General features: G+C 45.8%; 2 protein-coding genes across 3 annotated transcripts; one reads left to right on the top strand and one right to left on the bottom strand.

Annotated features, from left to right (window-relative positions):
* Nucleotides 1-1,441: 1,441 nt before the first annotated feature.
* Nucleotides 1,442-13,652, top strand: PCYOX1 (prenylcysteine oxidase 1; the record flags this gene model as incomplete). Its single annotated transcript, XM_081333591.1, has 6 exons — nt 1,442-1,544; nt 1,907-2,113; nt 3,051-3,225; nt 5,691-5,902; nt 7,323-7,478; nt 10,395-13,652. 6 exons carry the CDS (start codon nt 1,442-1,444, stop codon nt 11,030-11,032), a joined length of 1,491 nt encoding a protein of 496 aa, XP_081189717.1. The 3' UTR covers nt 11,033-13,652.
* On the bottom strand, nt 13,566-23,332 carry SNRPG (small nuclear ribonucleoprotein polypeptide G). Of its 2 annotated transcripts, XM_081333593.1 has the most exons (4): nt 23,165-23,332; nt 18,255-18,277; nt 14,207-14,331; nt 13,566-13,725 (listed from the first exon to the last, which is right to left on the bottom strand). In XM_081333593.1, the coding sequence occupies exons 1-4, from the start codon at nt 23,194-23,196 to the stop codon at nt 13,675-13,677; spliced, it is 231 nt and encodes a 76-aa protein (XP_081189719.1). In that variant the 5' UTR covers nt 23,197-23,332; the 3' UTR covers nt 13,566-13,674. The 2 variants fall into 2 exon arrangements, with proteins under 2 accessions (XP_081189719.1, XP_081189718.1); XM_081333592.1 differs by lacking the exons at nt 18,255-18,277; nt 23,165-23,332 and having other exon boundaries at nt 14,207-16,232.
* Nucleotides 23,333-25,198: the final 1,866 nt, after the last annotated feature.

Here is a 25,198-nt window from a genome sequence, read left to right as displayed (position 1 = left end):
GTGCCCATCAGGTGCTTTAGAATGGGCTTGAGTTTCTCGAATGCGGCTTCACGTTCCATCGACCATTTTAATGATTGACTAGATTTAGGTTTATCCCCTCCTTTAGTTTTGATCAAGTTCATAACGGGGAGGGCTATTTGGGCAAACGAAGGAATGAACTGCCTGTAAAAATTTGTGAACCCTAGGAAGCTTTGCATTTGCTTCCTAGTCTGGGGTAGTGTTGATTCTAGCACTGCTCTGACCCTTTTGGGGTCCATTTCAATCCCCTCAAATGAGATGTGGTAACTCAGGCAGTCTATTTTGCTTTGGTGCAATTCACATTTAGAGTTTTTCGTACAATTGGGCAGCATCTAGTTTCTGGAGAACTGCCCTCACTATTTTCATGTTGTTCTGCTTTTGTTTCAGTGTAGATCAAAATGTCATCCAAATACACCTACACCCCTTTGTACAGATGCTCATGTAGGACCTCGTTAATCAATTGCATGAAGACCGCAGGGGCTCCCTGTAGTCCAAAAGATAAGTCCTTCTCAAACTTCTTTCTTTCCTGGGACTGAATACATCTGAATTGCAAAAAGGCTCGTCCACACAAGAATATTGTTCTAAAAAGTTTCTAGTATCTCCCAAAATCACTTGAAGAACCCAGGCAAAGAGAATCAAAGGATAGGCTCCCAAATGAGTGTTCTTATCTTTTGGGTCCCCCATATCTTTTGGATAGCTTACTAATTAAAAAAAAGTTTATCCCTGAATTTATTGAAATTATATTTCAGTTATTTTAAAAGGTTGCATAGCAGTTATTAAAAAGAGAACAAATTATACTCCAGGTGTCATAATTCATACAAAAACCAATGATGAACATTCTCTGTTTGAAAAACATGCCTTGTTCGAATGTGATAGAAATTCTTTATATCACATTTAAAAAATAATGTAAATCAACAACACTTAAAGTTACACATACAAACTGAATAGTACTGGCATATTTTGTGTATTTTTTGGTCTATTTGTTCCAAGAAAATATTTTTGAGGCTCAGTGAAGAAAATAAGACACTAATTTTTAAACGAAGAAAGTATTCCTCAAAACTGTCTTAAAATGAAAACCTCGTTTCTTATTTCTCTAATGTTTAGAATCCTCTAGAGTCACTTGAGTAGCTAGCATACAAAAATTGTAAATGAAATAACGTTCTGAACAAATTCAGCTTTTGGTTGTACAATGAATATTCTAAAGAACAAAGTCTTTGGCTAATCAGTTTCACGGTATTCTTTTCAAGCCCAGGAAACGTTTAAAATCTAAATAAAGAAAAAGACATTCTACGAGGACGGGAAGAAGCATCCGTCACCAAGGCAACGCCGCGGGCATCGGACCCGGGGACCTATTTGGGGCGGGGCCTCTGCCCTTCCCGAGAGGCGGGGCCGGGCCCTCCCTCCCTCCCTCGCTCGCTCGGCCATGGCTCCGCGAGTGCCGCCGCCGTTGCTGCTGCCGCTGCTTCTCCTCTGCTGCGGGGACGCTTCGGGGACTCCGGAGCTGCGCCGTCCGCCCGCCCGCATCGGTAGCCGGGCCGGCAGGGGCGGGCCGGAGCCGGGCCGTGGCGCCCGAAGGCCTCGCTCGGAGGGCGGCCTCCTCCCCGGAGACGCCTCGCTTCCCCCGCCGCCTGGCGCCGGGAGGACGGCCCGGGCCGAGCGGCTCTGGGACTCGGCCCGTCCGACCTGGCAGGCGGGGGAGGCCGCGGACGGGCCCGAGTCGCGCCACGCAGCCGCCCCTGCCGGGCCTTGAGGGGGGGCGCCGGGGGGGGGAGCCGGGGGCCGCTGCGCCCGCGGGGCTTCCGAGGCGGGGGGGGGCGCTCGGGGGGGGGGGGGGCGGGGGGCTCCGGCTCCCCTTCGGCCGAAGGAGCCACGCGGCTGCCTCTTGCAGGGGTGATCGGGGCCGGCATCGGGGGCACTTCGGCGGCCTATTTCCTGCGCCAGAAGTTCGGGCCCGGCGTGCGGATCGACGTCTTCGAGAGGGGAGAGGTGGGGGGCCGCCTGGCCACCGTCCGGCTGGAAGGCCGGGACTACGAGGCGGGCGGCGCCGTCCTGCACCCGCTCAACCTGCACCTGAAGCACTTCGTCAAAGAACTGGGTGAGCCCCCCAGCCCCAGCCCGCTCTTCCCTTTCTCCCGGGCCGGGAAGGGATTCCTCTTGGGGAAGTGCAGGTGCCCGTCGGGGGCTCTTTGCCCTTCGGACTCGGGCTTGGAAGGGGGCTGCGCGGGCTCCCCAAAGGCGCCGCTCTTCATTGGCCTCTTTATTTAATTTTATATCCCCCCCCCCGGTGATTCTCTAATAATCCCAGGTATGTTTACCATTTGTCTTTGCCCGTTTCTTTTCTGTACAGTGCTTGTGCTGAGATCCATAAAGGTGTTTTTGGGCACAGCTTGCAATTACGCCGATTCCATATTCCTAATATGGAACAGCTAATAAAGTGATTTTTAAAATCCATATTAACTTCAGTTATCGTACCCGAAATATCCATGGCACTCAAACTGGAATGATGCCCTTCTAAAACTCTTTGATTTCTCAGCAACTTGCGTTCTTTCATCCGAACCAAACAAGATGCAAAATACACTTCAAATTCAGTAAACCCAGTCCTCCCCTCCCCTTTGCGTCTTGTAACATTTTGTATTTAACGTGTTTTTTTCCTTTCCATGCAAATTTAGATAGATCTTTTTCCCATTGTTTACATTGTACTTCAGTTGTCAAAACATATTATCTGAATCAAAAACATCATTTTAGGCAAAACAATCATTTTTATTACAGAAATTTCCCCCCACCTTTGAGAATTTTAATTTCTCCCATCTTAACATGCCCTCCTTAATGTCATTCCACGCTTTAACATAATTATTTTGAAAAGACCCAAGGAGGCATCCTGGTTCTCTTTTTCCTTTCCCCTCCATCTAAGAACAAACAGTGGCCAGTTTGTGTCGTTCTTGAGGGTCGGCGACTGCAGGGAGGGCCTCAGAAGTTTGGGGTACTGGGTGGTTCTCCCCCTCAAGTTGCCGGCTCTGTCTTTAAATCCACAGGGCTTTCTGTTCCTCAGAGTCGAGATGGACTCCTTGGCATTTACAATGGGGAGGAATTTGTCTTTGAGGAGAGCAGCTGGTATGTCTGGACTCTTCTGAAGCTCTTCTGGCGTTATGGACTGAACCCCCTGCGAAGCTACATGTGGGTGGAGGAAGTCCTGGAGAAGTTTATGAGGTAAGGAGCAGCACAAAGCGGAGGACTGCCGGGTGACAGGGGCGCCGCCGTGGCCTCTCTGGCACAGCCGCTGCACCAAAGTTTTTCCGGGGCTCCCTCCCCCAAATTCTTCTCAATGGGCATGATGGGCGAGGATGATCGCATTACCAGGCTTAATTGATTTAATGCTCATTGTATTCAAATGAAATGCATTTTGCTTTTCCCCTGGGCCCTTTTATTTGGGGGAAGCAAGGCCTCAGTCTGCCAGGGAAAGAAAAAAATCAGGAAATTGCTTGGCTCTAAAGTCGCTGTGTGGCTTTATCATATAATTGTGAAGAGGACCGCTGGATGGCTTGGTTTAAATTAATCAGAGCTTCATGAATTTCTCTAGATCTGAAGAGTAAGTACAGTCAAGGCTGGTTCGTACTTGGATGGGTGGCCAAGACTACCACAGGCTAGAGTGGAGAGTCAAAGAACATCCCAAAGAGGAAGTTGGCCACCCCCTTCCTAGTTTTGGGGCTACCAATCCCCCAAGAGCTGCACTTAACTCAGGGGCTTCTTTACCTTCTGAAATCTCAAACACGGCCTGTGACTGCTGGTAGCAGATTCTAGTATCAAAACATGAGCACAGAGTAACACCCTGCATGTTCAGTAAAAGAGGTAGATACAAAATCAGCTCTGCAGTTAAGTGAAAGACCAACAGCAGATGAAACAGGAGATGACCTGCAAAGAAAACCAGTTTGGATGGCAGCCAGCAATTAGATAAATGCCAGTTGCCACTTCCTGAAGCAGTTATTACTCAACCTCAGCAACTTTTAAGATTTCAACATCCAGAATTCCCCAGCCAGCACGCTGAGAGTTGAAGCCCGTGCATCTTAAAACTTGCTGTGGTTAAAAAATACTGCATTAAAACATGTAATAAGAGGAGGCTTCATCTAGGGATTTTCTTACCTTCAGAAGTGAGGGAGAGAAAACTATTGTGCCCACTCAGCAGGGTTAACAAGCTATAGTGCCCTCAGAAAGTATTCAGGCCCCCCTTTGACAATTTCCTTATGCTGCAACCTGATTCTACAGTTGCTGAAATTCATTTTTTCCTCAATCTACACTCAGCACCCCATAATGACAAAGTGAAAACAAAATTTTAGAAATGTCTATAAATTAAAAAGAAAAAAACTGAAATAGGCATAAGTATTCAGACCCTTTGCAACTACACGTGAAATTTAGCTGTGGGGCATCCCATTTCTCTTGATCATTGCTGACATGTTCCTACACCTTGGAATCCACTTGTAGTAAATTAAACTGATTGGGCATGATTTGGAAAGGCACACACCTCTCTATAGAAGGCCTCAGAGCTGACAATGCCTACTGTAGCAGAGCAAAAGCCATGAGGTCTAAGGAGCTGCCTGCAGAGCTCAGAGATAGGATTATTGCAAGGCCCAGATCTGGGGAAGGCTGCAATAAACTTTCTGCTGCATTGAAGGGTCCTAAGGGCACAGCGGCCTCCATAATTCTCAAATGAAAGATGTTTGGCACAGCCAGGACTCTTGAGCTGGTCGCCCGGTCAAACTGAGCAATCGGGGAGAAGGGTCTTAATAAGAGGTGACCGAGAACCCGATGGCCACTCTGACTGAGCTCCAGAGATCCTGGAGATGGGGTAGAGTTCCAGAAGGACAACCATCACCGCAGTCCTCCACCGATCTGGGCTTTATGGCAGAGTGGCTAGACGATAGCCTCTCCTCAGTGCAAAACACATGAAAGCCCGCTTGGAGTTTGCAAAAAAGCACCTGAAGGACTGTCAGCCTGTGAGGAACAAGATTCTCTGATCTGATGAAATCAAGATTGAACCGTTTGGCCTCAATTCTAGATGTTATGTCTGGAGGAGACTAGGCTGCCAAAGGTGCTTCAACAAAGTACTGAGTGAAGGGCCTGAATACTTAATGTGATATTTCATTTTTTTTCTTGTTAAGATATTTACAGACATTTCTAACATTCTGCTTTCACCTTGTCATTATGCAGTACTGAGTGCAAATTAATGAGAAAAAAATGAATTTCAACAACTGTAGAATGTTATGCTGCAGCATAACAAAATTGACAGAAGTGAAGGGGATCTGAATGCTTTCTGAATGCACTGTATTTAAAACACTCCATCTGGGTTTCTAACTTATCTTCCTAGGCTTTGCAGTCCATTGGGATGAGTTAATATCACATCCCCAGTTGTGTGGATTTCTACTGTCTTCATCATCTGGGGGAAGATGGAAGACGAAAGCACAATTTTCTGCACCAACTTGGAAATGTTATTTGATATTATCACAAGGATAATAAGCGGCAGCTCTAGTTTTGTTTTCTTCAAAAACAAGACAGAAACATCAGCTCAAAATAGTTCAGACATTCGTTATCAAAGGCATATGTTGCCCCACTGCGTGATCTGTTTTGCACCGCTGTAAGATCTTTAGCCTGTTCGCCCCCCGCTTCCTCTTTTGGTCCAGGGTCTATCGGTTCCAGTCCCGCGACTACGCCTTCAGCAGCCCTGAGCACCTGCTCCAGGCCCTCGGAGGGGACAGTTTTCTTCGCATGCTGAACCAGACCATCGATGAGTCCCTGCAGAAGGCCAGGTTTTCTCAGGCATTCATCAACGAGATGGTAACCCCTGTCATGCGAGTCAACTATGGGCAAAGTGCCAGCATCAACGGCTTCGTAGGTAAGTGGCGCTTGTTCGTTCCGAAGCGTTGCACCCCTGGACGGCCACGTGTGCTTCTTGCACAGCTTGCTTCAAGGAGTCCACCTATAGGTGACTTGAGGATAGAGAAAGCTGCAGAGAAGAGAGGGTATTTTTTAGTTTTGTTCTATCTTGAGGACTTAGATATACAGATTTAACTAGGTTTAGGTCAAGGTTGACTCAGCCTTCCATCTCCTTCTGAGGTCACTAAAATGAGGACCCAGATTGCTGGGGGCCATAGGGTGGCTCTGTAAACCGCTTAGAGAGGGCTGTAAAGCCATATGTAAGCCTTAAGTGGTATCGCTATCACTCTCTCCAACCCTGGTCAACAGTCACGTTCAAATCACCTTCAGCTGGACACTGAGGCACCACTGTGCTCAGGCCAAACTTTTTTTGTCTGAGTCAGGTGACATCTTTCCTTTGTCTTGGTTACTTTTATCTGTCGCCTTTCTTATCTGGTGAAGGGATCTTGACCCTGGCTCCCTGTGGTGGGAGTTGAGACCCTCTCTATCCATGGTGAGCTTCTGGGCAGGACTTCATCCTGCCCTCTTTGTAGGGGACTCTCAAACAAGGCCATTAGGGAGCTGTATGCGCTTCTGATCCCTCACAGGCGTCTTATTAAAATAGGATCATTTTAGTCTTGAAACTCTGCAAGCTCTTACTATTATATTTTGCCAGCACTAAATGTATTGCCTTTTTCTTTTCTTGCTAACACAAAGTGCACTAGCCACCCAGAAGCTAGGTTTTCTGGAATATTTTGGGCTGGAGATTTTTACCACTGTATCATGACCTGGGACATCTTGTAAATTACATAGATTTTGTAATTTGTGTCACTTCTGGGGTGACACTTGTGTTGTTATTGGTCCATTTTTGCTAATTGGATTGAGACCACAACACCCCAAATATCCCAGCCAACAGTTCCTCTGTTGTTGAAGTCATACTCTCTCAGCCCTAGGGAGGAAGCAGTGGCAAACCACTTCTAAAAAACCTGGCCAAGAAAACCGCAGGGACCTGTCCAGACACTCTCTGAGAATCAGGCACGATTGAACAGAAGGAAGAAAAATGTACCAAGACCTTCAGGCATACATTTGGGGAACTTTCATTTCTGGAAGTCCCTGTGTCAAAAAATGAACGGTGGAAGCAAATTCTGCCCCAAACAGACTTTGCATGCTTCTTTGACAGGTAGCAAATGACAGAGCCAGTTGAAAGTGCAGCATTAACAGTTACTTCCCTTGTTACATTATAGGATAGTTGGTTTTGCACATTACTCAGTAAGCCATAGCCGTTTCATTTGCTCGACTTAGTTTTATTTCTGACCCTGTCACTGAATCACTTTAGCCTCAGCTACTGTCTTGTTTAGGTGTGTCTGACCATTTTGGTCTTGGACTTTGTTTCTTTGCAGGAGCTGTATCTTTGGCTGGAGCAAGTGGAGGACTTTGGTCGGTAGAAGGTGGTAATAAATTGGTGTGTACAGGCCTTCTGTATGCTTCCAAAGCGCAGCTGATTTCTGGTCCTGTTATCTCCATAGAAGAAAAAACAAGGCTGAAGGGTCATTCAGGTGTGGTTGCCTAATATTTATTTATTTCACATTTGCAAAATATGAGATAAGTTTATCAAGCATGAAAGCTGTGTGTCAGAACCCACTCCAATCCACATCTTAGGAAAGAAAAACTCTTAGAGACAAGATTGTCCAAGCAGGAACTTTTACTAAGACATAGATGACAGAAGATATAATAGACAGGATCTGAAAACTCTCTCACAGATCAGTATTTTTAAAGTGTCCCCGAGCAAAACCCCACCCCTCAGTCCATTTGGTCAGTCCCGGATCAGTCAAGTCTCAGGAGTCAAACCCCTCGTGGGAAAGGGAGAAGCCTCAGTCCGTTCGCAACACAATTACTTCCTGCCCTTCACATTCCATCCGGAGACACAAGCCAGAATTCCCCCCACCCCCTTTCTTGTCTGCTCGTAGATCAGGGAGGGAGAGGGTTCCTTCCATGGGTCTTTTTGCGATGGCCAAGAGGCAGGCTGAATAAACAAAAGTTACATCTAAGGGAAAGAGATGGGGGCAATAAACTCCCCTGTCTATTCTCTTTCCTCCTTGGGAATGGCAGAATCCAGAAAGGGGTGGGGGTGAGATTCGGGTTTGCACAGGGAGGGAGTTAGAAATGAAATATAAATGGATTCTGACAGATTGAAAAAGAAGTGAGCAATCTGTCGCCTTCCAGAAGTTTGGGTCCGCCACTTCCCCAGTTCCTTGTCTTTGGTCACCAGTGCTGGCGCTGATGGGCGTCAAGGTCTACAATCTTAAGATGGCTCAGCACAGGCTGCCTTCTGCCAGGGTAGATCGACAGTGGGCCTCCTGAGAACCAGCGCAGGCCTTCTGGGTACAGGCTGTCCCTGGAGAAGTCCAGGCCGAAAAGGCCTTTGTCTTATTTTTCTCAAAGTTTGGGGTAAGTTAAGGAAGGCATGCTGGTTGGCCATTGACTGTGGATAGGAGTGGAAGGCAAACCAAACTCAGTTCTTGCAATCTCCAAAGTTGGCAACATTGTTGTGCTGAAATTCTGAAATAAAAGAGCAATTTTCAGTGGCAAACTATGATGATGGTGGTGAAGATGGGGAGGATGATCGTGGCAGGTCTGGTAATAATTCAGGCAACAGTGTTCAGTGTCTAGCAGAGAGCGGTCGCCTCTCCTCTCGTATTTTTGCGAGGTGTCTCTGATGGCCACTGGACTGTTAGGCAGAAGACGGTGATTTTTTTAAATAATCTGCTCCCAGATTATATGAAGCTTTTTTGTCTCCATTGTCAGGATTGCATCTGGAATAGATCAGGCTCTAAGCAACTGCAGCAAGGATAGCCTTTGCTGCCTTTTGCTCTCCCCCCCCCCCCCCGGTCAGTCATCCTGCTGTGTCTTCCAGTGTCCTCTGACCCTCTTCCTTTAGCCCCAGACCTGAGATTGAGCCAAAGTGTCTGCATAATGTTGCTTATGCAGATGTCTGTGGATATGCGCAATCATCCAGGTCATGGTGGAAAAGCACCTTTGGGCTGCTTATGCAGGTTTTCCTCCTGAACGACCACAGTTGAGCCAAATCATTGCATAGGCTACAACACCGACTTTATGACCGTGTTTACAATGGCAAATCATGTCATTAAACTGGTAAAAACATCGCAAATCGTGGTCATAAACATGGGTCAGTTGCCAAGTGCCTGAAATATGATTGTGCAACTGGGAAGGGTTTGTGTGGCATTTGTATCTTTGAGAACAGGTTGTTAGTAGCTTTCTGGAGGGTCTGTGATAACTTCAGACAGTCACATGCAAGGACTACCTGTATATAAGTCAAACTCTTTTGTGTTTAACAGTGTTAATGAGAAAAGTAGTGACGGGCTTCCATTCAAGCCAATGCATATGCCCGCTGCTCTCTGGAGATACAAAGATCTGGGGAAACGTCTGTGATGTTTCAAAGGTGCTTTTCAAAAGGCAATTCGACTGTTTTTTTTTCTTTGAAAACATTTTGCTTCTCATCCAAACATCTGGCTAGGCCTGGACATTTGCAGATCTCCATATGTCCAGAGAGCAGATTTAGAGAACAGATGGTAGGTGTTCTCCTGAGATGGCTTCTGTGAGAGACGTAAGCTGTAAAGAATGAAATTCCACAAATTGTAGCTGCTGATCTGTTTCCCACTCTTGCTCTCTCCCTCCTTCCATGCTCTCAAATAGCCTTACATACCTTTCTGCTTGCAGGTAGGCATCAAGATACAATTCCCCCATGGCTATTGGGAGTCCAATGTCATTATTGGGAAAAGAAATGGCACTGGAAGTTGGGGCTTTGCTGCAGGCAAGCTCTCCATTTCTAAAAATTAAGCCATTTTAAATCGAGCTAAGTTGGGTGGGACCTCAGCAGACCCCATGAACAGGGTGGTCGTGGAAAGCGTCCTAGAACCAAAACTGAGAAGCAGCAACTCCAGATTGGAAGAGAGGTGTTGAAGAAGAAGCTCTGTGATGATTGAGACAGAGCAGACTGGTGGTGTGTGTGTGGGTGGGTTGCCGTCCCCCAAACACAACATGGAAATTCCACTCCTTCCTTTCAAACCATCTTGGATTGTTGGGAAGGATTTTCATCAGAGACCAGGTAGTTGAACAGCAACCCCCCCCCCCTTTGGTGTCCACATCTGCCATTTTGGAGATGATGAAACTTGACAGACGGGTTACCTGATTAGGTCACTGCTTCAGAGTGAATTATACCGATGGTGGTCACAACATGGAGAAAGTTGTCACAAGGTGTGCCCGAGAATGGCTGGAAAGGGGAAAAGAGTAGCTTGGGAATTGTGCAGCCCTGGCATTATGCTGTTCTCTGAAAAAAGTTAACTCGGCGGTACTCTTTCACATTTGGAAAATACCCCAAAATCTCATCTCAGGCAGTAAAAATTATAGTAACGTCAAAACTGCTGCTTTAATTTCTCTTGGTTATTTCACAGGTGCTCTGACAAAGCAATATGAGGTTACCTACAACTCTACATCTGGAGTAACATCAGATGCCTACGACATCCTACTCATCGCTACTCCCTTGCAACGCAAAATCGCCAACATAACTTTCCGCAACTTCAACCCACAGATCCCCGAGTTCTCTGCTCCCTACCACCAGACGGTGGCAACATTTGTCCATGGGCACATCAATGCTTCTTTTTTTGGCTACCAGGATCCTTCTCAGTTCCACCTGAACACCATCTTCACGACGGAAGACCCTCACCTGTTCATCAACAGCCTTGGTGTGGTTTCTCCGGTTCAAGGCAAGCTGGGCCCTCCTGTCTGGAAAGTGTTCTCCCGTCAGCTGCTGACCAAGGAGCAACTGAAGCTGCTTTTCTCATCCTATGATTTGGTGGAAGTACGGAAATGGCTGGCCTACCCACGCTACAGTCCCCCCGAGAAGTGCCCACCTTTCATTCTCCACGACCACGTGTATTACGTCAACGCCATAGAATGGGTAGCCAGCGCCATGGAGATGAGTGCCATCTCTGCCAAAAATGCGGCCCTCTTGGCTCACCATCGTTGGTACAATAAGATGGATATGATTGATCAAGAGGACTTGCATGAGAGACTCAAGACAGAACTTTGATTTGGCATCCCAAGGATTGGAGGGAGGCCGCAAAGGGTGTGGGAAACTTGCAACGTATCTTGGGTGTTGGGTAGGAGTGCGCAAAATGTCTGAACTTTGAAATGCTGCATTTGAAGCCCAAAATGTTAAGCTTCAAATGTCTTCACTTGGCAGTAACTAGAGCCATTTTAAGCTCAACATTCCTACAAGGGCCAAAATATTTTTAGTGAGATAAGAAAGCTTTTGAAAATGTTTCAAGCTTAAAAGTTTGCAACCATCACTGTTGAACCTATTTTGCTACTCCAAGAAAACAGGCGTATAGGGAATTCTTGGCACTAGCCTTTTTAAAACTACTGTACCTTCTGGATTTCTTTTGCAAATCACATTACGTGCTATAAGTAATTCTTTGGGGCACAAGAAAAACCTTGAATAAAAAGCCTTCGGGCTGACAACTCAGGTATTTTACGTAGCTTTCCTAAAGCCACTGGATAAAGTTGCCAAGAGACTTCATGTACTTAGCCTGGCAGACGGCGACTCCCAACAGCTCATTAGTTTTGATTAGAAGACATTTTTACAATTCTGGAAGCCGTTCGTTTGGGGAATGAGAGAATGGATATGCCCAAATTGAATCTCTAAATTGGGCTGTTCAAATAACTGAAGTTATAAAATTTGTATTTTATAAGCTTTTAGTAGTGTAGTTATGCAAATGAGGACTTGTAAGAGGAGAATTCAGCCCCTTCTTTTTTTTAACGGGAAGAAAACGTTCAGGATTTCTTTTGACAAACTCCATAGATAAGTAGCAAATTCACCAAGTGTGATCCATTTGGTTGTGATGGGAATCGACTGGCTTGTTGCCTGTGCCCCTTGCTGTGGGCAGAGGGACTGGCCCAAAGTCCCCCAGCTGCTTTCATGCCGAAGACAGGACTGGAACTCAGTCCCCTGGTTCCTGGCCTGGTGTCTTCACCACTAGACCAAACTTCATATTAAAAAATATAAATTGAGAGGGGAAAATAAAAAAGAATGTATAAAATGGAGTCGAGAAGGAGTAATCAAAATTATATTTTGTGCCTTTTGATGCTTATTCAGGCAGCCAGGAAAATGGTAGTAGCAAACAGATTTTTTTTTTTACTATCCTTGGAAAAGAAGTCAGAAGCCATAATTGTTTATTATTTATTCATTATACTATAACCCAGTAGGAAGGATATTTCTTGTCATTTTATGCACCTTTTGTTTAGATGAGTGTGATTAGTTTTAGCAGCTAAGGAGAGCAATGTGTTATGGTGTAGAAAAACAATTCACAATAGGGCTCTGTTTAACTGAGAGGTGCTGGGGGCACTATTCCAAAAGCAGTTAAGTAATACAAGATTTAAGCCACCTGAAAGCAGTAGGAAAAAACATACCTCTACTGCAAGGTGTGTGGTTCTATGAACTGCTCATGCCATCCAGTCGTGACTGTGTTAGGCATAAAAGTGGGTAGCAACAATTCGCAGGTAAGAGATCAGATATACTAACTTTATTAAAAGTGGGAAAAACACATTCTTGTGTTATTGTGCCTTTTTTTAAACAAATGTATGGCTAAGGATCTACAACTGAGAATTCTAGAAAGATGTCACACCAATAAGAGGGCTACATCATGGGAGGTTTGAGTTGAATTACGGCTACAATTAGGAGGACCAGCAGAGTGATCATTAAGCAAGACACCCACATGATCACTTTGCTCAGTGACCGCAATCCTGGTTCTAATTAGCTGTAATCATTGATTATACAGGTTAAGCGAACAGAGAGGAAGAGCTGTCAAAAGAAGGACAAGTAGCCACACCACCCCCCAAATGTGTGGAAGGGAACTTATATGGTGAGCCAGAGAGACAAAGCTCCGAGCTGTTTCCACAGCTTGCCACACAAGTTCCTCTCCAGTTTTGGTCGGCTGCAGAGATGGGACCTTCCTCTCCCATGCACAGAAGGGAGCTTCTTTCTTCAAAGGGCTGCAGAAACAAGAGCTCAGATCTTCCAGATGTGACTGAAACCAAATTTCCTTCCCAGCTGACAGCCGTCTCACTCCCAGAGACCTGCCTGCCAGGAGAGAGAGTCCCAATTTCCTGGCAGGAGGCGGCGGCGGAGTGCAACTTTCCCAGCCAGCTTCCCCACTGACTTTCTGAGGAAGCCAGCAGAGAAGACTGCCAATGGCCATCCCATGATTGAGGGGTGCTTGGCAACGCTTGTGTGACCAGGTTGCTAATGCCCAGATCACAATCACATCGGAGCAAAATATTTTATGATGGCTGGAAGAGCCGCTTTCCAAGCTGTCATACTTGTTTCACTGGCCATTAGTCAAGGACTTCTCAAAAGTCATAAAGCAGGATCTTAAAGGATCAGGACGGCTGCCAGCACAAGCTCCTTTCTCATTCAATTTGTTCAGAATTCTTCACTTAGTTATTAGGCAAAATATGTGGAACACTGATATTATCCTATCTCCATTCCTGTACATGAAGTTTAAGTCAATTTTTCAAATTTCATGTATTCCCAAATTTTTCAACATTGTGAAGCAATTTATACCAACTTTTAAGAATTTATTTTTTTTAAAAAAATGTAAACATGGAATGATCCTGTAGAACCAACAATAATAAAAATTGCCCACACAGTAGTAAGAGCCAGTACTTCATTTTTTATACTCGTTCCAGGGCTTCTAGCATAATGATGCTGTTTCCTCGTATTACCTAGAAAGCAAAACAAATAATTATCACTAGCATACCTAAGAATGAATTTGAAGAAAAAAAATAGTTTCAAGATGGCTAAAGACCGCTAATATGGTGGATTGTTCTATAACTAATCCAGAACGATCCATGACAGATTACTTAGTTTTTTATAGACATATTTTTACTTCACTAGGATAGTATTTGATGAATGCTTCTGGTGTCCCCAATCTAAGACTACAGACAAAGATACTACAGGGTTCTTAGTGTCAAAAGTGCCTGAAGGAGAATTTGAAAGTTTTGACCTAAATCACAAATGCAAATGATAACTGCTTCCTTTACTACTAGAATCAACACAAGTTGATTTATACTGCAACTTTTTATGGTTCTTGAACATGAGATATAAACTGTGTTGTGCCATGACAGAATGCAACAGCTTAACATTACCTTCCCTGGTAAAATGGCTTCAACAATTCTTAATTTAACTTAATTTAGTTTTGCTTACCACCATCCCTATGTTGTTCTGTTGTCCACCAGGTGCCATTTCCACACACTCATCTATCACCAAATTCATGAATGGATCAAAACCTCTTAATATCCCTTGAACATGCCGACCTCCATTTAGTTTTACTGCAAAGAACAGACAGCAAGTTAAGTGGTCCTCAATATATTTTGCTATGGTTATCTTCCCACTAGAACTAAGGTGAAAAATTAGCACAAAAGGCTTCCAACAGTTTTCATTAAATCCCAGTTCTTTTAAACAAAAGTTGTATTCCATGAGCAACTAAGACCCAGTAGACACGATCAATTCTTTCACCATCTCCTTCATCATTAACATTTAAATGTATACTTAGAACAAGTTAAAGGCAAGCATCAAACAGCACCAGTAGCTGAATGTCCTTTGCTATTTCATGCAGCGGTTCACCAGTAATTCAGAAGATAGACCATATTCACTGAGGCATCCATTTTAAGATCTCTTCAGCAGCATTAATACAGGGAATACAAAGGATAAAGAATTGTAAGCAACTGAGATTACTTTTCCATGGACAAGGTTGAAAGCAGTAGCAACTATTTAATACAATTATCCTACAGCTCAAGTCCAGGAGCAGAAGCTATGTGATAGCCTTCCCTAACTTATACCAACAAAGGTATAAGTACAGATTAGGCGAGACCTGGCTCAAAACCAGCAACTGTGAGGAGTGGATGATTACTCAACTGTGAGCAGCAGCAGCCAAAAAAGCTAGTACAATCCTGGGTTGTATAAACACAGGCATAGAATCAAGATCACGTGAAGTATTAGTACTGCTTTATAAACCCTAGTAAGACCACACATGGAATACTGCAACCAATTTTGGTCACCATACTACAAAAAAGATGTTGAGACCTTGGAAAAAGTTCAGAGAAGATCAACTAAGATGATCCAAGGCCTGAAGACTAAAACTTGAAGAACGGCTGTGGGATTTGGGTTTGGCTAGTCCACGCTGCCTGTGGCTGTCAGCCTTCTACTGCGACTCCCAGTCCTGCTCTGCCATTTGCACAGAGAGAGGCACTGCTCTGCCATTTGCACAGAGAGCAGCAGCTCTCTCTCTCTCACACACACACACCCTTTTACTTACTTAGTGGGGGAAGAGGACTGGCAGACAAGGTCAGGAGACCCAGCCCAGTAAGAATGTGTGTCAGCTTGTTGGAGAACAGCGTGAGGCCAGCTGGCCAGGTGAGCAGAAGATTGGAAAGAGAGAGAGAGGGGGGGAGAGGAAAGAGAGGGAGGAAGGAGAAAGAGAAAGAGAAGGAGAGAGAAAGAGAGATGGAGAGGAAAGAGGGAGGAAAGAGAGAGGAAAGAGGGAGAGATAAAAAAGAGGGAGAGGAAAGAGGGAGAGAAAATATGAATATATGTTGTCACTGGACTTTTAGTAAAGAACGTTTAATGAAATATTTTGATTTTTTTTAATTAAAAGATGAGGTATGGGCATAATTATGCTGTATGTAAAGATGGTAGATAAGCTACTAAAATTGTTTTCACCTGTTGGGATGGAGAAAGGTTTTTTTCCCTTTCTCCAGCATAAAAATTTGTTTTGTAGCAGTTCATTGATTTTATAAATGCAACACACTATAGTTTTTTTATACATAAAAGGTAAAGGTTCCCCTGCACATGCGTGCTAGTCGTTTCTGACTCTAGGGGCCGGTGCTCATCTCCGTTCCAAAGCCGAAGAGCCAGCGCTTGTCCGAGGACGTCTCCGTGGTCATGTGGCCGGCATGACTAGACGCCAAAGGCGCACAGAACGCTGTTACCTTCCCACCGGAGTGGTCCCTATTTTTCTACTTGCATTTTTTACATGCTTTAGAACTGCTAGGTTGGCAGAAGCTGGGACGAGTAACAGGCGCTTACTCTGCTACACGGCACTCGGGATTCGACCCGAGTATATACATAGCATAAAGGTAAAAATGATATATGCAGTGTTATCTTCATTTTAGATGTCAAAAGGGTTTTGTGGCTCCCAATGTTTTCTGTGAGAAACGGGTCCAAGTGGCTCTTTGAGTGTTTAAGGTTGCCGACCCCTGGGCCAGTCTAAAGAAAAGAAGAAATAGGGGAGACATGATAGCAGCGTTCCAGTATTTGAGGGGCTGCCACGAAGATGAGGGGGTCATGTTATCACCAAAGCACCAGAGGGCAGGACATGAAACAATGGTTGGAAACGGATCAAGGAGAGAAGCATCCTGGAATTAAGGAGAAACTTCCTAACAGTGAGGACAATTAACCAGTGGAACAAGCTTGCCTTCAGAAATCGTGGGTGCTCCCATCACTGGAGGTTTTTGAGAAGAGACTAGACAGTCACTTGTCTGAAACGGTAGATTCTCCTGCATGAGGATGGGGCTGGACTAGAAGACCTCCAAGGTCCTTTCCAGGTCTATTCGCAAAGATCTCGCAGAGTTGGAATTGACTGACCTTTCCCCCCCGAAAAAAACTTGTTTTCCGAAACCACACAGGGTAAGGTTGCCACCCCCACCCAGATGCCCTCGCCTCCCGCAAGCGTTTTTTTTACTAACCTGCCTTTCAGCTGCATTCCGTTTCTCCATTCGCTTCTCAGCCTTCACCACGTGTTTGTGGGACTACCGGTAAAAAAAAAAAAAGTTCAGTCAGACTTTCTAACTTCTTGAGATCTTGCGAGAAGTTAGAAAGTCTGATGGAGCTTCTTTTTTTTTTGGTCCCACAAACACGCGGTGAGGGCTGAGAAGCGGAGAAACGGAATGCAGCTGAAAGGCAGGTTAGTAAAGAAACGCTTGCGGGAGGCGAGGGCATCTGGACGGGGGCAGGGGCGGCAACCTTACCCTGTGCAGTTTCAGGTGTCTGGCGGGGGGAGGGAAGCAAGTGGTCCACCACCATGCTCTAGCCGCCGTGTTGGTTCTCCACCCCATGCACAGGCCCCACCCCACCCCCGCACGGCCTACTGGTGCCGGTAAAGCCCAAAATAAAGTAAATGTTACTTTTGGGGAAACACGGTAATATTTGGAGAAAGAAAGAGGTCTGGTACCACATAAAATGTATGTTTATCTTTTTCCCCAAAACCTGTATCCATCATTTCTTTTCTACTACAATCATTTCTGGGTTGACCTCAACTTCCCTGTTTTTCCTACTTATGTAAGGTTAGGGTTACCAGTGATCAGTGATCCAGTCACCCAGCCAGCTTTCATGTCCAAGGGAGGACCAGAACTCACAGCATCTTGCTTTCTAGCCTAGTGCCATCACCAATTTTATGCTATACTGTATTTTATATTACATAGTGTATTTTTATGCAGCTTGGTTCAGTGACCTACAATAAAATTGTTAAGAAATTATTAATGTGAAGACTGAAAAAAACGGGTTGCTTAAGCCTAAAAAATAGACTCGTAGGGAGGGAGGACCCTCAGAAATCCAAGGCCCTACTCCTGGTAAAAGACCTCTGCCATTTCAGTCAAGTGGCTGTCCAGTTTATTTTTGAAAGTCTCCAGTAATGAAGCACCCACAACTCCAGGAGGTAAGCTAATCCACTGATTAATTGTTCTCCCTGTCAGAAAAATCCTCTTTCCTGCTAGATTGGATCTCTCTTTAGCCAGCTTCCCCCCACTGCTTCTGGCCCTGCTCTCTGGGGCGTTGGAGAAGAAGTCGATCACATATTCTCTGTGAGAGCCCCTCACACACTGGAAGACAGTTATGTTCTCCTCTTCGATAGGATCCCTCAACTGTTCATCATTGTGATTTAGCTTCCAGACCCTTTATCATCTTTGTTGCTCTTCTCTGCACTTTTGTATTGTGGTGACCAGAATTGACATGGATACAGGGAAATAGATATAGGGAGACTAAACAATTAATGAATTATGAAAATCAGTTCAAAATTAATGAAATATTTAGAGCACAAAAGACCAAGATTTGAAAAAGTACTGAAACAGATGCAATGGATAAAGAAAATAAGGGGAAGTCAGCACGTCTTAGGAAAATTATTTACACAAGGTAACCAGATAAGAAATAAATTGTATAGTTTTTCATGCAAAACAGAACCTTCAGTCAGTTCACTTACATGATAGCTTCTTGTCCATAAACCTGAAAATTCAAAACAGAGGAAATAAGCCTCATGCAAGTCAAGTCTATAATAAAGAAAAATTAATTCAACTAATTTCATCTAAATATAAGAAATGTGTAGGATCACAGCCTTTAAAAAGACAACACATCTGCTAGCCTCACAACTGCTGCAAGGCTGTTTCAGGGATGCTGTTTTAATCTGCCATTTAGCATGAGGAGGCTATGACTTTTCTCTTTCAATTTCATGCTGCTTCAGTTCTGCGGATGTAAGCCTCTCTCTCTGTTGGGCAACAATGAGCAAGAAACCAAGAGGTTCATTATCAACGGGGAAAGGATACATGCCCATTCATAGCTAGTTTTCCCCATTTTCTTAAACTACTGTTTCTTAAAACTTTTTTTCTCATAGGACCCCCCCCCCTTTGAAAAGTTATGTTTGTGTGAATATTTATCAATATTTATTGTATTAAAAATTAAAATTTATGGATTCAGTGCTACTATCACTTCTCACAATTGTTTGCTGGGATTTTAATAGTGCATTACATTTTAAAATAGACTGGCAAATAATTTTGATTTCTCAGTACCCCTAAGAAGGGCAGCACCAAGGTGTCCTAGGACCACGCTTTGTGAAACAGTGTCTTAAGCAATCTTACCAAGCTTCTGTCATTTCTCTTTGTCACCTGGATTTTTGTGCGTCTTACCCATTTCCTGACTGAGGAATGGGAAATTCCAAAGCTTTGAGCATAAAATAGTGCAAGAAGAGACACAACAGGAAGTTGCTCTCAGAAAAGACGCTCCCTTTCCAAGGGTGGGAACAAACGTGCCGTTTTTTTTAGATGCGAGGCCCTGAAGAAGTAGATGTTTTGCCAACGAGCATGGGGACGGGTGGTTTTGTGGAATTACCTTGGCTGGGAGGTTCATGTATTTTATGTGTTATCTTATAGTTACTGGAATCTATATTCTTATAGATAAGAATTACAGTTTTATCTATCTATCAATCGTATTTATACAGGATGTGACTGGCGAGTGAATAATAAAAAGAAATCACGCAAAACTAACAATCAAAAACACTGCAGTTAAGAACAACAATTAGAATTACTACTACTAGTAGAGAGAGTTATTTTAGGCAATACAGCTATCTCACTAATTCACCACTTCCTTGTTTTGTATTGTTTTTCCCTCATTTTTAAATTAAATTGTTCTCTTTTGTTGTATTTAAAACGGTAAAGGTTCCCCCGCACATGCGTGCTAGTCGTTTCCGACTCTAGGGGCCAGTGCTCATCTCCGTTTCAAAGCCGAAGAGCCAGCGCTTGTCTGAGGACGTCTCCGTGGTGATGTGGCCGGCATGACTAGACACCAAAGGCGCACGGAACGCTGTTAACTTCCCACCGGAGTGGTCCCTATTTTTCTACTTGCATTTTTACATCGGGAAGGACTGTGTAGAGAGAGTTTCCTCCTTTAAATTTCTGGGAGTCTACGTCTGTGAAGATCTGACCTGGAAAGTTAACACAACCCAGGTGGCTAGAAAGGCCCAACAGAGGCTTCACTTTCTTAGGGTCTTGCGGAAGAACAGGGTAGAACAACAGCTAATGACCCTCTTTTACCGGTCTACTATAGAGAGCATCCTCTCGTATGGTATTGTGGTTTGGTATGCTGGTCTGACAGCCGCGGACAGGAAAGTATTACAGAGGGTAGTGAGCACAGCACAAGACATTGTGGGCTGTTCCCTGACACCACTGGATGACATCGCCAGGGCTCGTTGCCTTGGAAGAGTGAGGAAGATTCTCAGGGATGACTCCCACCCATCCGGTAGGAGATATAGGAATATAGCCAGCCGTACCAACAGGCTGAAAAGTAGCTTTTATCCGTGGGCTGTTAGGCTTTTAAATGGGACATAATCTTATGCAGAATTAACTTGGGAGGCCAGTGTGTGGTGTAGTTGGTTCACATGGTGTGGTAGGATGGAGGGTTTGTTGTCACTGTGTGTTGGGGAGAGAGAGCACGGGGGGAGGCTCAGCTAATCTCAATGTACACATGTTGTACTTTGACAATAAAGGTTTATTATTTATTTATTTGCTAGGTTGGCAGAAGCTGGGACGAGTAACAGGCGCTCACTCTGTTACGCGGCACTCGGGATTCGACCCACCAAACTGCCGACCATTTGATCGACAAGCTCAGCGTCCTAACCCACTGAGCCACCACGTCCCTTTTTGTTGTATTTATAGTTGATTTAATAAAGCTACCCAGTCATGGGAAAAATAGAAGAGAATACAGCTGGAAGGGACCTTGGAGGTCTTCTAGTCCAGCCCCCTGCTCAAGCAGGAGAACCTATACCATCTCAGACAAGAGATTGTCCAGTCTCATCCTAAAAACCTCCAGCGATGGAGCGCCCATGATTTCTGAGGGTAAGCTGTTCCTCTGGTTGATTGTCCTCACTGTCAGGAAGTTTCTCCTTAATTCCAGGTTGCTTCTCTCTTTGATCAGCTTCCAACCATTGCTTCTCGTCCTTCCCTCTGGTGCTCTGGTGAACAATCTGACCCCTTCTTCTTTATGGCAGCCTCTCAGACACTGGAATACTGCTATCATGTCCCCCCTATTTCTTCTTTTCTTTAGACGGGCCAAAGCCAAGTTCCGCAGCCTTTCTTCGTACATTTTGGACTCCAGGCCTTTGATCATCTTAGTTGCTCTTCTCTGAATTTTTTCCAGACTCTCAACATCTGTGGTCCCGAGGATTCAAAAACTACTTGATGGCACATAATCAATCAAGCTGCCCAAGGTCTCATACAAGAGATGGATGGCTCAAAGACAAGAATAAAAAATGTGGAGAGTCACATAACTAAGGCAGAATAATAGCAAATAGCCTGAATCTGCAAACAGGAAGTCAGGAAAGCTAAGGCTCAGAATGAACTAAGATTTGCAGCAAATATCACTAAGGCATTTGACAAAGTAGACCACAACCTACTTCTTGGTGAGAACAATTTGCATTGCCACCAGGTGGATTCGCAAATGGCTGATTACTGCACTCATGTTTATAGTTCTCAACATAACTACATTGACATAGAGGGAAGCATGCAATGGAGTACCCCAAGGTTCTTTCTTAGGCCCAGAACTCTTCAACATCTTCATAAACCATTTAGATGAGGGGGATATTAGGGGAAGTCATCAAATTTGCAGATGGCACTTTAGAAGATAGGCTCAAGAACCAGGAGGCTCTTTACAGATCTGAACCCTGGGCCCCATTCCAACAAAATACAATTCAGCGGGGAGAAAAGCAAGGTCCTACACTTAGGCAAGAAAAACCAAATGCACAGGTACAAAGTAAGCTCAATAGCAGTAACTGCGAGAGGGATCTTGGAGTCCTAGTGCAGGGCTTTTCAACCTTTTCACTGATTGTACCACTTGGAGGATATGGCAACATCCGAGTACCAGCAGTCGCCTAGCAAGGTGTCAAAAACTTGATGACACAAAAAAAGAAAAAAGGTCATTAAGTACAGGTAGTCCTCAACTTACAACAGTTCACTTAGTGACTGCTCAAAGTTTCAATGGCACTGAGAAAAGTGCCCCCCAAGCCACAGCCGAGCAAGACACCTGCCTGCCTGCCCAGTGGTGCTCTTCCTCCTGTCCGAGGTTTTCATTGTTGTGAGCATTTCTGTTGAGGATTGGCAGTGGGGGTGGGGTGGGGGGGGGTGTTTGTTTTTTATTCCCCCCCCCCCGTCTGCTGGGTGGTTGGAGCAGGTTTTGGTCACATCACATGACCCTGGGACACTCTGACCATCATAAATATGAATCAGTTGCCAAGCATCTGAATGTAAATCACAAGACCCTGGAGATGCTGCAACATTCCAACTGATCGACACTTCTTCTGGGCTCAGAAGCGCCAGGATCAGCGCCGAGCTCCAGCTGGAGCCTGGTGCTGATCCTGGTGCTTCCGCTGAGCCCTGACAGCCCTGCAGTTCCAGCCGTCTCTCGCTCAGGCTTGTGCGGTGCTGCCACCAGTTCAGCTCATTCCCCTCCCCCGCTACCACTTTTCTAGGATGGTTGCGTACCAGCTGCCAGGTGCCAATGTACCACAGGGGGTATCGGTACCACTGGTTGAAAAACCTTGTGCTAGTGGACAACCACTTAAATATAAGTCAGGAGTGTGCGGCAAGAAAACCAATGCAGTCCTGGGCTGCATCAACAGAGGGACAGCATCAAGATCACACGACACGATACCACTGCTTTATACTGCACTTAGTGAGGCCACACTTGGGATACTGAGCCCACTTCTGGTTATCACGATGTTGCGTCTCTAGAAAAAGGGCAGAGAACAGCAACAAAGATGATTGGGTGACCGGAGGACAAAGCCTACAGGATGAACAGCCACAGGGAAGAGGGGGTCACCGGAGGAGGCCAGACGAGAAGCAACGGGTGGAAACTGACCAGAGAGAAGCAACTTGGAATCAAGGAGAAACTTCCTGACGGTGGACAGCCGCCTGTCTGGAATGGCACAGGGTCTCCTGCTTGAGCCGGGGGGCTGGACTAGAGGACCTCCAGGGTCCTTTCCAGCTGTTATTCTGAAGAATAAACCGGTCGGGAAGGAGCGTCGCTTGACGAACAGGCTGACCAAGAAACGGGCCCAGCACAGACCCGAAGATGGGCCGCTGCAGGAGGGAGAGCCTCGCAGAGACTTCCTGCCGGTCCCTTCCCTCTCTCGAGGGGGGGCTTCCGGAGCGCCCAGCAGGAACGGGCCACGTGGGCCCAGAAAGGCACCTCTAGGAAAGCAGCTCTATGGCCACACGCCGCGCAGTGCATGATGGGCCGAAGAAGAGCGGCCTTAGGGCCTCCCGCTCGCTTCTCTGGCTGCCGCGCCCCCGCCCCGCGGCACCTCCGAGCGGAGCGCCCCGACGCTGCTCCCCGGCGCGCACTCACTTCTTCAGCTCCGGCGGGTGCGCTTTGCTCATCCTTCCTTTCCCAAGGCGACCGCCTCGCGAAGCGTCTGTCGCTCGTCTCTCCTGCGGTCGAACGTCCCCACGGCGCTCGCTCCTCTGCCCAATCACCAGGCGCCGCAGGCGCAGGCGCAAAGGACGCCCATGCGTACGAACCTCGAGCCCGCCCAAACGGTCCCGGAGGGCGGGGCCGCCCGTCCTAGCGACCAATCCCCGGCTCCCTGGGAACGCCCCCTTCTCGAGGCGCGCTCCGGCGGGGGCGGCTTCCGCTCTCGGGCCTTTGGCCGGCGCGCTTTGGATTCCGCAGAGGCTCCGCCGGGCTCCCCGTCAGCGGAAGCGCCGCTGCTTCCCAGTCAGCCAGCGGCTTCGGTCGCCACGCGCCTGGGAGGAACCAGCGGCACGAGCCTTTCGGACTCTCGTCACCACCGGGGACCAGGCACGGTGGGGATCGGAGCCCCCCCCGTTCTCTCCGGAAGTCAGTGGGAGACCCTTTGGGGGAGGCAACCTCGGCTCTTCCAGGACTCATGGACTCCAACTCCCAGGGTTCCCGAGTCAGCTATGAGTCCTAAAGGGGCCGAGGTTGCCTGCCCTGCTTTGGGGGAAGGTGGGCAGAGGCAGCTCTTCCCGGAAGGCTGCGCTTTCCTCCTCTTGGAAGGGCCACAAATAACCACCAATTGCAGGTTGGAGAATCCGCTCGTTCATGAGAAACGAGCGCCGTCACGTGACCTCCAGCCCAGAATTCAGGATGCGCCGACTGGGGAAGCAAAACAGGGCCGCTCTCCCATCAGGAAAGAACAAGCACTGGCTGGCTTCACTCGGCCTAAACTAAGTAAGAACGGGTTGGATATTGTAGGAAAATGGCATCAATTAAGGCAAGTCAATTACCCCTTACACAAAGCCAAAATAAATTCTTGTCTACGTAATAACAGACATAAAAATGTTGAGGCAAAAAAAATGCAATAGAAGCCAGACCACTGAAACTTAGGAACCCAATGGGGGAGTTGCATGCTGGATGGAGGTGGCTGCTCCCGTCCCCTTTGCTCTCTACCGTTCATCTTTTTATAATATTGATGTATTTTTTTTTATTTTATCTTTTTTTCTTTCTTTTCTGCATTGGATGAGAAAAGCTCATCTTCCTTCCCCTGTCCTGACCACTTTCTACAGAGGGATGATTGAATGCATCCTGTCATACAGCATCACAGTCTGGTTTGGAAGCATCCCTGCTTCAGACAGGAAGGCGATGCAGAGTGGTGAGGATGGCCAAAAAGATCATTGGCAGTTCCCTCCCTCCCATCCAAGACACAGCACAGAAGCGTTGTTTGAACAGGGTCCGTAAGATTATCTGGGACACGACGCATCCTCTTCACCGGTTTTCCTTGTTACCTTCTCCATGGTATCTATATGGCTTCGTGGTATCTGTAGCAGAACATCCAGATTCAACCATAGTTTTATTCCATATAGCATTAACCTTATGAACTCTCAGGCTTCCTCCTTCCGTTATATATTCAAGATGGACAGTATTTAGTATTTTATTGTTATGAATATGTAGGGGGTGTGGGTCTATACATATGTTGTATATAGTATGTTTTAGGTGTGTCGTGTATGTGTTTCACTGAGAGCGGGCAACTAAATTTCATTTTTGATGTGTGCCGTTGTACCCACAGTAAAAAAATGACAATAAAGGTCATCTTATACTCTTGTTGCAAGCTGCCTAGAGATAGGCAGCAACTAAATTTAAGAAATAAATAGTACAGTAGCCTACAATCTTAATTCAGTATAGGTAGTATTGTTTAGCAACTGCCTTTAGTGACCATTTGCATTTTGGACAATGATGAGAAAGTAACTTTGCAACCAATCCTCACATTTATGCTTTTTATAATCTCTGCAGGTCTGGAAAGCTGAAGGAATATTGTAAGCACATTGGTGATTTCACTTAGCAACTGCTTTGATTAATGCCAAAGTCGCTGGTCACAACTATGGTTGCTCAATGAGGAAGACCTATAATTCTTATTCTAAA

This window comes from Vipera berus (genome assembly GCF_964194415.1).
Source record: "Vipera berus genome assembly, chromosome: 8".
In the NCBI taxonomy this organism is placed as follows: Eukaryota; Metazoa; Chordata; class Lepidosauria; order Squamata; family Viperidae; genus Vipera; species Vipera berus.
The sequence above is the reverse complement of the archived record's forward strand: the minus strand, read 5'-3'. Positions and strand labels throughout refer to the sequence as shown.

Coding starts and splice junctions, on each gene's coding strand:
- SNRPG (XM_081333592.1), bottom strand. CDS start 14,479: ATGGAATACAACTTTTGTTTAAAAGAACTGGGATTTAATGAAAACTGT. Junction 13,726..14,206: donor AGAACAACATAGGGATGGTG/GTAAGCAAAACT, acceptor TTTGCTTTCTAG/GTAATACGAGGAAACAGCAT.